General features: G+C 41.6%; 1 protein-coding gene across 2 annotated transcripts in view; it reads right to left on the bottom strand.

Annotated features, from left to right (window-relative positions):
• Positions 1–440: 440 nt before the first annotated feature.
• Positions 441–14247, bottom strand: part of plekhm1 (pleckstrin homology domain containing, family M (with RUN domain) member 1) — a 28773-nt gene continuing 14966 nt past the window's right edge. For both annotated transcript variants that reach the window (XM_037544397.1, XM_037544398.1), the window contains exons 5-13: positions 12663–13179; positions 11795–11969; positions 8953–9310; positions 6968–7536; positions 4716–4861; positions 4430–4623; positions 3603–3666; positions 3199–3356; positions 441–1965 (exon numbers count right to left, since the gene is read on the bottom strand). In XM_037544397.1, the coding sequence (XP_037400294.1) occupies positions 1857–1965; positions 3199–3356; positions 3603–3666; positions 4430–4623; positions 4716–4861; positions 6968–7536; positions 8953–9310; positions 11795–11969; positions 12663–13179 (2290 nt within the window). In that variant the 3' untranslated portion in view covers positions 441–1856. The remainder of the gene's footprint in view (positions 1966–3198; positions 3357–3602; positions 3667–4429; positions 4624–4715; positions 4862–6967; positions 7537–8952; positions 9311–11794; positions 11970–12662; positions 13180–14247) is intronic.

Raw genomic sequence — 14247 nt, 5'->3', positions numbered from 1 at the left:
TCTCTTTTAAGGTGATCCCAAAACGATGATTCCTAATGAAACTGTTCAGAGAGCTGGGCAAAATACAAAATAATGACAGCACATGTTCTGTTTAATATGCATCATTTTATCAGGATGAAAAACATACAAAGTTAATGGAAAAAGAACCAGCAGAATCCAAGAGCTTTGATCAGCCATCTCAAAACTAGCATTGACAAAGCAAGTTATGATCCATTTTATATTATAGTATATTATATTATATAATATATATATATATATATATATATATATATATATATATATATATATATATATATATATATATATATATATATATACATACATACACACACACACACACACACACATACACACACACACACATACACACACTAAAGAAATGTGCTAATAATGGTGCGAGTTCATGTAAAGTTGGCAAAGATCTGCAGTAATTCTGCTACTAGCTGTGCAAGACGCAATTCTTTATTGCACTGTGTTTGGACCAGATTAGTTTTTTTAGTCAATGCTGCCCCCTAGTGGGGGAAAGTCATGTTTAAAAACTGAAAAAGAAAAAAAAAAAGTCATTCATAAAACGATTTAATATTTAAATGCTAAAAAGACATTCTTGTGCGCCAAACGACATTTAAAAGTTCACTGAAACATTCAGAACAACCTTTCAACTTTACCCCACTTACTAAGCCCACATGAGAGTGACGGCGGAAAACAAGCGACCTTAACAAACAAGTTGCTTCAGCTTCAAAGGGGAAGTCGATCTGAGAGCAGCTTGTGCAGAACACGTATATAAACAGTAAACATCCGCTTGACGTGTGAATCACATTTGAGAGCAAGACTGAATCTGAAACGGCACCGTGTGGCCTTAATACGGCACTACATGGAAAGCTAAGGCCTTTTAACTGTATGTATGTACTGCATATGGACTACATGGCTCATTCAGACTGACCAGCTTATTCCACTCTTATAAATACCAACAATATCAGTGTCTCAGCCTTCACTCAACTGTATTTTAACTCTTGTTTGCAGTGAGAAGAAACGAGAACTACAATATGAAAGCAGTGATTACGTGGCAACATACAAAGAGTTAATTTAACATTCTTATAATTAGATTTTTGGCACAATGTAGATCTGAATTAGAAAAAAAAGAAAGAGCTAGAACTGTACAGTGTGAAGAAACAGAAAAACAGGCACGAGAAGTCATAAAAGATTATTTCTTCTGCTGATAAATAGCTATAAATGTCCAGAGCTACTGTTACTGCCGTATTCAAATACACCTTCATTAAGCTTGAGACTAGTGTTTGGTCTGTAAACATCTCTAAAACTGTCTCTTTCACACACAAAGAGACGTGTAAAAAGATCTATAAAACAGGGCATCATAGGATCCTTGGCAAAACATCGCGATGGGGGTTTCCTCAAGCATGAAGAGCGACACCGATCCCGATGCTGCAGATGAACCCGCTGAAGAGCCTTTGGCAAGATGCATATGACTCTAAACCCCCGCTTGCATATTCTCTACATGTTATGTTAATGAAGGTAAAGCAAAGTCCAGTATAGGTCCAGTCAGGTCTGACAGATGAACAGAAGCCAATGGACAGAGACTGTATTAGTCTCAGTTAGTGCAAGTTGGTCCTTCTACACTCCATCTGCTCACCAATACGCACATTGAGAGTATATACAAATATATAAATAAGTGCACTTAAGGCCACACGTAAAAATATATTAACACTAGACTTCAGGACTGCAGCTCGTAAGCCGTAACAGGCCAAGACACAGGAGCTGGATGTCCCTCATGGCCTCCACTAGCTTCGGCTAACAGCTGCTCAGTCGGGCCGATCTTTGCATGAAGGTGGAGATGCAAAGGCTTACTCGAGCAGATCTCTCTCCTGGTATCTCTGCAGACGCTCACAGCGAGGACAGGAATGATTCTGGGCCTTACAGGAGGAGTGGAACACCGTCTTACACGCTGTACACCTGAGAGTAAGACAGGAAGAACGATGAAGAGAAAAGATTTGAACAGGATTCGTTTTTAATCATCATAAAAGATGGTTTTAGCACTGCAGCCCAGCACCGCCTAAACACTCTGCTCCTCTCAATCACAACAAATACATCATTAAATATCAGTTTGAAACATCAGACTCTTTTCTTTTGAAGCAAATCCACTGATGCCCATATGGTTCCGATATCTGACATCATTGAGTGTGTTTACATGCACTTAATAATTCTAGAACTGCAGAAAATCAGATTTTTTCAGTAATCCAATCAGTGTGTTTACTTCCACTTGAGTGATCAGATAATGGGGAAACTCCGGGTTTATGAGTCAGGCAGTAATCGGATTTCTACTTTGCTACCAGCCAATGAACTTGCAGAAGACGATGTAACGGAAACGTAAAACATTGAGCCACTTTACCAGAAAATATAAATATACATCATCTAGAAGATGAATATTTAAATAATTTCATCAAACATGTATTTGGTTTCAGTGTCGCTCCAAAAGTGCTTGCTGTGTCTTGCGGCGGCGCTGCTCGCTTATTTCCGGTACAGCAGTCTGTTTTCACTCATCCGAATGCAATGCAAAAGAAATCAGAGTTTACAGCACAGAGAAATCTGATTACCGAGCTGGATTTCGAAACCTTACTCCGATCTAAGAAATCAGAGTGTGCTGTTTACATGACCGTTTGAATAAATCAGATAACTGCAGAAATCTGATTATGAATGGATTATTGAGTGCATGTAAACACACTCAATTATTATTCACATTATTATTCCTATTATCAAGTTATTCCTATGGTTTTTCGGTAGCACTACATTAATTAAACTTGGGGTTATTTCTGTTATAGCATGGAATTAATTAAACCTGGTGTTATTTCTACAGTTCACAGGATTAATTTAACCAGGGGTTGTTTCCACAGCTTCATCAAAACCTGAGGTTATTTATACAGGTCATTTTATAGCACGCAATTAACATAACTGTCAATAACATAAATAACCTGGAGTTATTTCTATAGTGTGTTTTCTAGCATAGGATTAACATAACTTGGGGTTATTTCTTTATGGTTTGTTGTATAGAGTGCGATCAATACAACCTGGGGTTCTTCTACAGTTTGCTTTTACAGCACAGGACCAATATAACCTGGGATTATATCTACTCAGCAGGGTGGGGAGTTGCCCTGCAGTTAAAATATGCTCCAGAAGTTGTGAGAGTACCTGGAGGTGGTGTCGAACTGAAAAGGAAAGATGATGTCATTTCCATTGCATATCTGGCAGATGAAGCCTCGCTGGGTGCAGAGGTCACAATGATGCACATGGTTGGACGCAAACTGGATCTGAGACAGCAAGAAGGACTCGTAATTGCCATCCACTATCTGCGGAAAAGTAAAAAAAAGACAATAGAGAAAATGAACACAAAGAAAGAAAAAAAGAGAAAAACACCTGCAAAGCGCAAAAGGGCGGAGAAGGGGGACAAAATCTACGAGTTGTTGTCAGGGGAGTGACGTCAATTTTTAAACATTCTTTGGTAAAAATGTGTCTTGATTAGTAAAAATCTTCTGCAGAAGCAATCAGGGCATTTCATTCTTTGCAAATGACAAAAACACTTGAGCAGCACTTACCTGCCTTAAGTCAAACACACTGTACAAGTGACTCGACTCCATGAGGTATGTACGTTGCTCCAGCCTACAACAAAGAGCTGCTTTAGTTTTCTACAGATAACCAACAACCGTAATGCAAGCACTAATACATTCAGCCAATAATGCACTCCAACTCATGCCCACACATACATACAGGGGTGTGCAATATGGCAAAACATAATGCCTTAACCCTCTGCTGCACGCGTTATGGGAGCAATTTAAAAAAATATTTGACTTTTCTTGTATAAAATGGACGTGATCATTAAACATGAAAACATTTTTTTTAATAATGTGTGCAGGGGTCATTTTGGAGCATGCTGCCTTGAGGTAACATTGTGTGAGAATGGGAAGAAACGATATAGAGCTGTGTTCCCTGAAGTGGTGAGACTTGGCTTGTGTCTGGTCAAATCCATTCCACTGTCGCAGTGTTGCTTCTAGACAACAAACATATTTCTACAAATTCTCATAACAAAAAAAATTGATACTGAATGTTAAAAAAGAGGTTTAAATGTCCGAATGCCCACCCAGGAACATGCTTTTTACTGACATATTCAAACAGTTCCCTTTATTGTTAATCCTGTCATTGTCTTTAAATATGAATGTTATTGTAAAGTGAGAAAATGGGTTTGTTTCCCTGAGGTAACAGTGTACAATAGACGGTTAAGGAGTTCACTAATATTACTTTTTCCCCATCCAGTACGTACACTCGATCCCAAAATATCTGCCAATACTGAGTACTATCCAACCGAACTGCTCGATAGGAGCTTATAAATCCTGAAAAATATCCCCATCACTTCATACACATGTACCTGGCCTGGACTTTCTTCCGGATTCCGCTGCGGCAGATGAGCAGGTAATCTCCGAGGAGGCGGAGCCTCTGCCTGAGGCGCCGGACTGTTGCCATGGCTTCAGCGTGATCGAACAGGTCAGGGTTTAAGACGTCGAGATTCAACAAAGGCTCCTGCTCAATGTTTGCCAACAGTTTCAGAGCCGGTCTGGAGATCTAGACACACATGGATTGAAGGTACTGGGGTAATAACAGTCTGATATGATGTCATAAAATATTTGCGTTGAAAGGACATCACCAGCGCTCACCTCACGTGCAGTGAGGTCCCAGTTGTGCACCATGCGGGAGGGGATGATGGTGGTGTCGCCATGGTGACAGCTTTCACAGAAGTACAGACCTGAGAACTCACACAGCCTGGCTCGACCCAGAGACACACCGATCTGCTTAGGACATCCTACATGCATGCACACACACACACACACACACACACACACACACACACACACACACACACACACACACACACACACACACACACACACACACACACACACACTTTCTTCAGTAAGATACAGACCGACAGGGTTACAGCAGTTCTCCAGACAAGAAATATGAATTACAAACATATTAATCAATCAATGTATTGATTAGCTAATTAATTGATTGATTGATCAATTGCATGTTAGCGGTCATGGTGGTGAATTCCAACTAAACTTGATTTGATATCAAATTAGCCAAATTAAGTCTGATTGACTGAACTGTGTATGATATGTGCCATAAAAGGGTGTGAGTCTTTTAGCTGAGAGTGAACGAGTTCAATTCACATAGAATTGGTTTTGGCTAGGATTCAAAAATGTTTTTTGCTGATTAAAAACCATTGAACTCTCTCTCTCACACACACACACACACACAAACACAAACACTTTCTAAGCTGCTTCTCCCTCAGGGTCGCGGGTCCATTAACTAAATTGCTTTCTGGTCAGCAATTCTCTTCACAGATTTAAGCACCTTTAAGAATTATTAGACTCTCAATGGAGTTGGGGAGTTACATCATCATCACGGAGAAAAACAAACAAACAGTCTTATATTTTGGACAACATATTTTCCAAGAATGACTTTTCATAAGATTTGCAGGGGTCCACAGTGCTCAGTTCAGATATTCTGTGACTTCAAAAAGTCACAGACTGGTGCAGCTCCAGTTAACTTCACTACCTTCTGTGTGTGAAAGCATTATGTGAGTATTAGCTAACTGCAGTACAGAGCTTTCACATATAGAGCAAACTGAATATGAAATTAAAAGTAGAACAGAGAGCTGTTGACTGGCTTATGATCTGCAGTTTGTATATCTCTGATTTACATCTGTGGTTAGCTTTGAATGCTGACTGAGCCACAGATCACATACAGCACAATAACACTGTTGCAATGCTAATGTTGAAGCAGCATTATGTAAGAATTGTTGTTTCGCTCTTGGGCTCCCCCTACAGTTGCAGACTTGCAGAAAGCGCTGTGAGCCCCCCTCATGGACATGTATTTGTTGACTGATAGTGAATCCAACTCCCCTTTGCATGCACATGCTTTACGCAGGCATATGGATGCCATAGATTACATTTGCGATTTCTATTTCTATGTGTAAACAACCGAAACAGCAAGCGTAAACTGAGCGACTATATACCTCTGTGCTGTGTGTGCACACAAAAGCGAGTCTGATTCTGCCGGTGAGATGGAAATCACCACAACACCGGCAAAGAACATCACAAGAGAAAAATTTACAAGGTAGAGTAACATTACAGGATTATTGTTACATCTGCTAACAGATGCCTGTGTTGACTAGCACTGTGCTGAGTGATGAGGGAGAATTGGGGCCATCCTACCCAACCAGAGAGTGAGGCCAATTGTGCTCTCTTGGACTCCCGGCCACAGATGGCCGTAGCATCACCAAGGATTGAGCTTGTGGATGATACTCAGTGCACCATCGAAATGATTTTGAAGCTGTAATTTTAAGGTAAATTTGTTACATAATATTGTTCTAAAGCTACACTATATATTTTTGTTATTATTGAAAGAAGTAGCTTTACTAAGTCAGGAGAATAAAAACAGGCTAAAACAAGGTGTGTGAGTGCTGTTGCAATTCAACCTGTAAAGCCAAGTCAGGAAATGTTGTACATCTTCACGTATTAATGCCACACGCACAGGCTCCATAAGAAGGTCCGGCTCAATGTCCAAATGTCAAATGACCTCAAAATCAACATCATACCAATAAAAGGTATGATGACAACAGCAAACGATTCACTCATCCTCGGAAGATGGGGTTATCTTTGAATACTCATTGAGTCATCAGATTCGTTCACTTCGAGGTCTAAAGCAAAACCCACATTACAAAATGTTGTGTGTGCAATTCTACATTTCCACCAGAGGGGTCTCCAAATCTCTAAACGTTACATACAGTAGTTTTAGTGTTATGTTTAAATGTCACTTAAAAATGAATGACGGTGCCTGTTACAAACCCACACAAAAGTCACAAGCAAACCTCAGGTGAAGAAATGGAAGTTATGAGGTGTACCTGCACATTTAAAGTTCTGTGCGTCCAGTCCTCTCTCCATAGGAACGGTGGTCAGATGAGGAAGCAGAGCACCATCTTCTTTCAGCCTGTGCTGGACCAGCCGGTGGATATTTTCTGCCTGTCCTCCACCCAGGGACACTATTTCCTCTCCGGCCCCCTCCTCTGTATCCAGGTAGGAGCTCAGCGCTCCTCTGATGAGGCTCCTCCAGGCTTGTGCCTCCTCCCCACTCTTCGCCCTGACCGTCAGCGTCTCTCGTGTCGTCAGTACTTTGAAAAAGGCCGGGCCACCCAGCGCTGCATCCGGCACCACGTCCCTCACAGCCTCGATGGGATGGGTGAAAAGGGGCATCTTGCGGCCGTCCTGCACGGAGAAACCCCTGAGCGCCTCCAGAGAGAGGGAGAGCACCAGCAGGCTCCAGCCTCGATCCTCTTGGCTCAGGCACACTACAGCCTCCTTTATTGCGTCCGGCTCTGGGTCGGCCTGTCGGCTCCAGTTTATCTCTGGTAGTTCTGAGGGTTCCCGCTCCGGACTGGAGGGTGTGGAGGAGGGCGTGGAGGCTTCCCGGTCGCTAGGGATAAACAACACATACAAAATATTATGGTTTAAAAAAAAATGCACTGTTTTGAGCAATATGTTCTAGGTTTGTTTGGTTATAAAATAGAAGTTAATAAAATCCGAACTAATATTAAAGAGATGAGAGATCCCACCAATAATTACTGATCTCACCTTTTGTTTTTTTGTCTTCAGCCCCCCATCAATTATCAGGACCAGGGCTGAGGAACACTAATCTACATTTACACATCTAGACTGAATTCAACCTATAAAGTCCATTAGATGTGTATAAAATCCATGCGGACACAGCAAACAGTAGAATGTAGTGCTATAATGTAGGGATGAGCCAGAATTTTCAGTCATGAATGGTAAAATAAAAATCAGTAACTGAGAATTTTGATATGCAAATTAGGTTCTCTATAACATAAAATTTCACAACAACCATGAGATACCTGCACAGTATATAGCCAGCATCTTACCTTTTGGTCAAAGATTCTTGTCCATTTTGTCAAAAAAAAAGGAAGGTATATATATATATAAAAACAAAAGCGACTTTTCCACTATCGAGTCAAATGGTTATCAGGGCCATACTCGGCCCTCCTGCGCTGGTCCAGACTTGTGAGACCAGTTACGGCTTGATGTGGTGGGTTTCACCTGTGATAACTAGGTGATACAGGATACAGCTCAAAGCACCACACAACAATCTTTGTCACTTTACCACCAGTTATTCTAAAATCTGCTCACAGATACAAGTCTTTTTCCTGTGAAGGGGTGTTTTTAATCATCGGATTGCTAGAACTGATCACGTATTGCTGTGGGAGGCACCAGGCACTAGCGTTATCAGAGCCCAGCAGGCTACAGCTTAAAGCACTACAGAACTGGTTTGATTTCAGCTTTCTGTCACTCCACTATCAATCAGTCGACCTTGAAGTATGTTTTTATCATCTATACTTGTGATGGAAGAGCAGTCAGTCAAATCGAACCTGCACTGGGGTGTTTTGATCTCTTCAGCTATGCTGCGAGTATATCAGAGGCGTTAAGACTACATCCAACATCACTGGATATTCTGGGAAGATAATTGAGGCCTTTTGTGATTTTGTGAAAGGGGAAATGGCCATTTATCCTGTAGTGTGGGCCAGGTATAAAGCACCCACAGAATAGCTCACAGCACAAAGTACGATTACATACTGTGACCCTCTGCCTCTGTGCAGTAATCATTATTGCAAGGGGAATTTTGTGATGACCATTTGTGCTACATCAATCAAGACATTGTAATCTGTTCTAATATTGCACAATTAACTACAAATTTTCTTGCCTATTTTTCTAAACTGTTGGAATCACATTTGTGTATTTGTTCATAAACCTCTGAACTGTACCAAAATGATCTAACCAAATTATGGTGAATTATGTTTAAATATTATACGGGTCGTACCGGTCGGGAGACGGCTGGAGCACTTCCCACTGCTCGTCACGGGCCACGGGCCGGGCTTTATTGACAGCCTCAAGGATGCTGTCCACCCAGTCCTCTGCTTCCCCACGTGACGGTGCCCTTAGCTCAAGCTTCTTGCCCGGAAAGTTGAGGCGGAAGCGGCCTTCGGTGCCGGAGGACAGGCGCACGTCTTCACAGCGCAGTAGGAAGCAGTTCTCGCAGCAGCTGCGGTCCTCGGCGTTGGTGTAGAGCCGCAGCTCAAAGGGAGACAGCTCGCAGTAGTAATCCCTCCACAGGCCCATGGCACCCCGCCGCTCCAGCTGGCCCAGCTTCAGCAGGCCACGGAACGGGTTAGACAGGCCTTTAGGAGAAAAGGGAACAACGCATACGGGATTTTCATAAAGCAGGAAGCAGAAAACAATGAGGTACCCGAGTTGACACACCTCCCTTGCCCATTCTTGACTATCTAAATTACATTCATATAAATATTATTAATAGTCAGTGAATACACACACCCATTTCCAGCACCCCCCACTCATCTGTGGGTTAAGCCACACCCACTTTCATTGTATCAAAATCAAGGTATTCGTATCGAATTCGAATTCGTATCGTATTCGAATCTTTGTTTTCACCTACCCTTCCTTAACTTGACACCTGAGTGAATCAACTAGGATAACCTGACATACCAGGTAACCTTCTCTCACAACCTAAACCACAGGCCACAAAAAACACAAAAAAAAAAAGAAAAAAAAAAGAAAAAAGGAATGAGTTCATTAACAGGAAACACTGCACACTAGAAACATGCATACATAATTAGCAGCAGCCAGTATAGTGTGCTGAGAAAAGCGCCCTGTTTTTCAGTTCCCCTTAAACAGTGCATGTTCATTTGTTTAAACAGCAGTTTGGAAAAGGGATGCTGTGAGCTCTCTGACTCACACGTTCCCTATCGCTGCTAAAAAGCAGTACTGCCAGGTCTGGGTCACAAGTGTGTGGTCTGACTGCAGCACGAGTAGCTTGAGCCACTTCCTCAGTGAAACACATGACTAAAACAGTCAGCAGAAGTCACACTGCATTCACTCTTCCTTTACTGGACGATTTCCAGAATCCTGTATCTTGGCTGTGGGACACTTTGTTTTGCAGAACTCAAGGAAGGTCAAGGCTTATAATGTCTGTTACAGAGCAGGTACCATTTGGATGGTGGATCATTCTCAGCACTGCAGTAACACTGAGGTGGATCAGACACAGCAGTGCTGCTGGAGTTCTTAAACAGCTCAGTGTCACTGCTGGACTGAGAACAGTCCACCTACCAAAAACATCCAGCCGACAGCGTCCTGTGTGCGTCCTAATGAAGGACTAGAAGATGACCAACACAAACTGTGCAGCAGCAGATGAGCTATTGTCTCTGACATCTATATCTACAGCTGAAAAGTCAGGAGTGTCTAATAGAGTGGACAGTGAGTGGATACAGTGTTTAAAAACTCCAGCAGCACTGCTGTGTCTGATCCACTCATACCAGCACAACACACTAACACACCACCATCATACAGTGTTACTGCAGTTCTGAGAAGGACCCACCACTCCAGTAGTTCCTGCTCTATGGGGCCCTGAGCACTGAAGAACACGGTAAAAGAGGGCTAACAAAGAATCAGAGAAACAGATGGACTACAGTCTGTAACTGTAGACCTACAAAGTGCAGCTATATAGTAAGTGGGGCTGATAAAGAAAACACACACACACACACACACACACACACACAGTAGAAAGGGCAATATATACATAAACTCCCTGTACAAAGGTCACCTTGCATGTTTAAGGTGGTAGTAACTTTCGGGGTGCATGACGGGATTCATAGATTGAGAAGAGGTGGTACAGTGCAGTGAATGTCTCGCTCGATGTGTGGAAAATGGGTCGCAAAGCAGATGTTAGTGATTGGCAAAAAGGAGCGATTGCATTTGGGCACAGAGTGAAGGAAGTAGCTGAATTTGTAGGTGTAATTGAACCGTACGGTCATATGGGTTGACCAGCAGTGGCAAAAATCATAGTCTTCAGGAAATTCTTGTCATTGTGTCTGAAAGCTGAACCTGACGGACAGTGATCGTTGGTGTTTCACAGCTTGTGAAGAAAAATTGCTGCAACTGGTTGTGAAGGACCTGCACTTAGTCACAAGGTCCCTGGACAGAAAATTTGTAACTCATGAGAATATGGGTGCTGGGGTGCATGATCCTGCTGCAAGAGTTATTGTTAGGAGCAGCCTTTCAGTTGGTATTTATAATTTTAATTATACTGCAGCCCTGACGGACACAGCACATAGATTTCCAGATGTGATGCTCTCTCAAACATTATTGCCAGACAGGCCACACAACAATGTATTTATGAAATTCAACCTTTGTTTTCCATATTTACCTTAACTGGCTGTAACTGCTATTGTAAGTGCGTTTTTAACTGCCATATGTTTTTCAAAATCAAGACAAAGAACATTAACTTCCCTGTTTTGACTAGTCTAACTGGTCAAGACACAATCATCAGGTGCATTTTTTCCAGACCAGACAATTAAAAACAAAACAAAACAAAAACCAAAAAAAAAAAAAAAAAAAAAAAAAAAAAAAAAAAAAAAAAAATGTAGAAATATATGAGAAGCCATCTTCTGTGAAAATGTCCCTTTGAGAAATTATTAATGCAGAAAATCTGGTGACTTTTGCGGAACTCTGGGTAGATAAACTTATCACTCAATTCAGACACTGAGTTTGATCAGCTTGTACAAAGACTGCAGCTGACAAGTTCTCGAACTACAACCCTGTTTCCAAAACCGTTGGGATGCAGTGTGAATTGTAATATTCCATCTTACCGATCTGTCTACGATGAACCACACTGGGTGGGGACTGGTGTGACGCTGGCTCAGAAACAGGAGAAATCTTCCCATTCATTTGGGTGACATCTAGACTGTCAGGCCCTTCAGAATCACCACTTCCACAAAGGTCAGGCTTATGAAAGTCCTCCTCTGAGATCCACGATGGAGATTTCTGAGGAGAAAAATAACAGAGTTTCAGATGTGCATTCAATTGCTTTTGCTAAGTGACATCTGCATTTTGATATTACTTCCAGATCATATTCAGAGGCACCCTCTGGAGAGACAGTGGCAGTTTAAATAACATACGGGGGGGGGGGGGGGGATGGTAGTAATAAAATAAATTATGCACTTATAAGAAAATATAACAAAAAAATTGGTCTGGGAGCTCCACTTCTGAACTAAGGTCACTAAACATATCTTGGCTGGTCAACTGCATTTGGGTTAAGTAGAAAATCCTGTAAAATTTGATTTTCTGACAAATCACTCCTTTAAAGCCTAAATACTCGTGGGCTGGAGGTTAGGCAACTGGCCCTGTGACCGGAAGGTTGCCGGTTCGATCCCCAGTGCCGACAGTCCATGGCTGAGGTGTCCTTGAGCAAGACACCTAATGCCCAATTGCTCCCCAGGCACCGTGGATAGGGCTGCCCACCTAGTGTGTGTATTCACTAGTGTGTATGTGGTGTTTCACTTCACGGATAGCTTAAATACAGAGGTGGAATTTCCCCGTTTGTGGGATTAAGAAAGTATCAATTAAAACACAGGAATGGGCATTTTTTCATTGGATTCAACGACGACTTGAATCCTGGCACTAACATCAGGATGGGAAATCTTTGTATCGTGCATCTCTATGGGACAGCAAACTTACAAAGAGAGAGCCTGAAGAAGTTTTTCTGCTCAGAACACTACAACTGCGCTGGACAGGACAGTGACCAGGATTTCCCATTGGCCTGATGGCATTAGAGCTCAGCGGAGCTGGAGGGTTGGGGGTCTTTAGGTCAGAAGTCACCTCAGAGGTCACAGCAGGAGAAGAGATACGAGAGGGTTTTGTGTGAGGGTCTGTCGTCTGCCTCTGCTTCTGTTTTATAGAAGCCTTAGAGACAGCTGGGCTTGCAGTTATAATGGCAGTCTTGGGTTCAGACCGAGCCTCTGTTGATGACGTTCTCTGTTGATGATGTTCTGCTGAAACAGCTGAGAGAGTGTTGGATACAGTATCTGCTGAGGGTGGAGGCAGTTGGTTTGGATTCTGTTTGTTAGGTGAGGAAGGTCTGGGCGAGTCTTCCTCACTGCTGCTCTGGGTGGTGGTCTCAATCATGCTGTCTGGAGCGGAGCTGAGCATATGAACGTCTTCCTTCGTCAGATCTTGGCTGGAGGAGCTGCTTCCTCTGAAAGAGAAGCAGACACTCTCGTAAGATTTAGATGTTAGCTTTATTTAATGTTTGAGACACCTTACATACATGAATTATTATTACTGTTGTCATTCAACTTAGGGATTATATGAATATATTTTATTGTTAGTGTGATAAACTGCATCACATTTGCGGACAATAACTTCCTCTTTAAAGAAAATTGGCCAACTGTAAGTTTCACTGAAAAGAGAGCATAGCTAGTCCTGTTTAACTGTATTTAGGGTAGTGCAGAATGAGGTTAATTAACTCAAATTTTTCACAAGATGTTATTTGAAGGTTGGTTAGTATACTCATCATTATTGGTCCGCCGCGTTAGAACTTATGATCAAAACTCATAAAAACAAAATATTGTGATGCATGTTTTGAAAATGTCTACGTGTGTCATTGTTCTATACATCACCCACCCTGACATGAGTCAAGAGTCCAGAACCCTACAGTACATAAAAATATACAAACTAATACTATATAAGCCCTAAAACAGCATCATTTATTATGTTTATATTATGCAGTGTACAGGTCAATGACAAATAAGGCTTTTAAAAGGATCATTTAAAAAAAGTGTCTGTCACCAGACAGTACTGAAAATTATTATATGTTTATTTTTAATACATTTTTATATAAACCAGTCTTTCTACTTTGTAGACACTCAAATAAATAATTAAATACATCAAATAAATAAAATTGGGGTCACACCATATGACTTAGTCTAACCGCCTAACCATAATTCGAAATTCACCACAGTTTCAATATTTTTCAAAGGGCTACTGACCTTGGCATTGTACCATGAAGGTCACTTTACGACAGTACACTGCCCACTCTTCCTTAACATAGTCTATAAATAAAAGGTCCTTTGTTGTGCTGTGTGAAATTTGAGGAAATCTGCATGCAGGACGAAAGTGATATGATTTGACTTAAAGTTTGGACAGCCACACCACCCGACAGTTGAAATTTGAATTTTACATTAAGGTGATGTTGCAGAAAAATATGATGTAGGCTAGATATTACATTACCTTAATTATTTAACAGGAAAGGAGTGGATGGAAA

The sequence above is a fragment of the Pygocentrus nattereri genome, chromosome 13 (assembly GCF_015220715.1).
Source record: "Pygocentrus nattereri isolate fPygNat1 chromosome 13, fPygNat1.pri, whole genome shotgun sequence".
NCBI lineage: Eukaryota > Metazoa > Chordata > Actinopteri > Characiformes > Serrasalmidae > Pygocentrus > Pygocentrus nattereri.
Note: the sequence above shows the minus strand (reverse complement) of the source record. Positions and strands in the feature narration are given on the sequence as shown.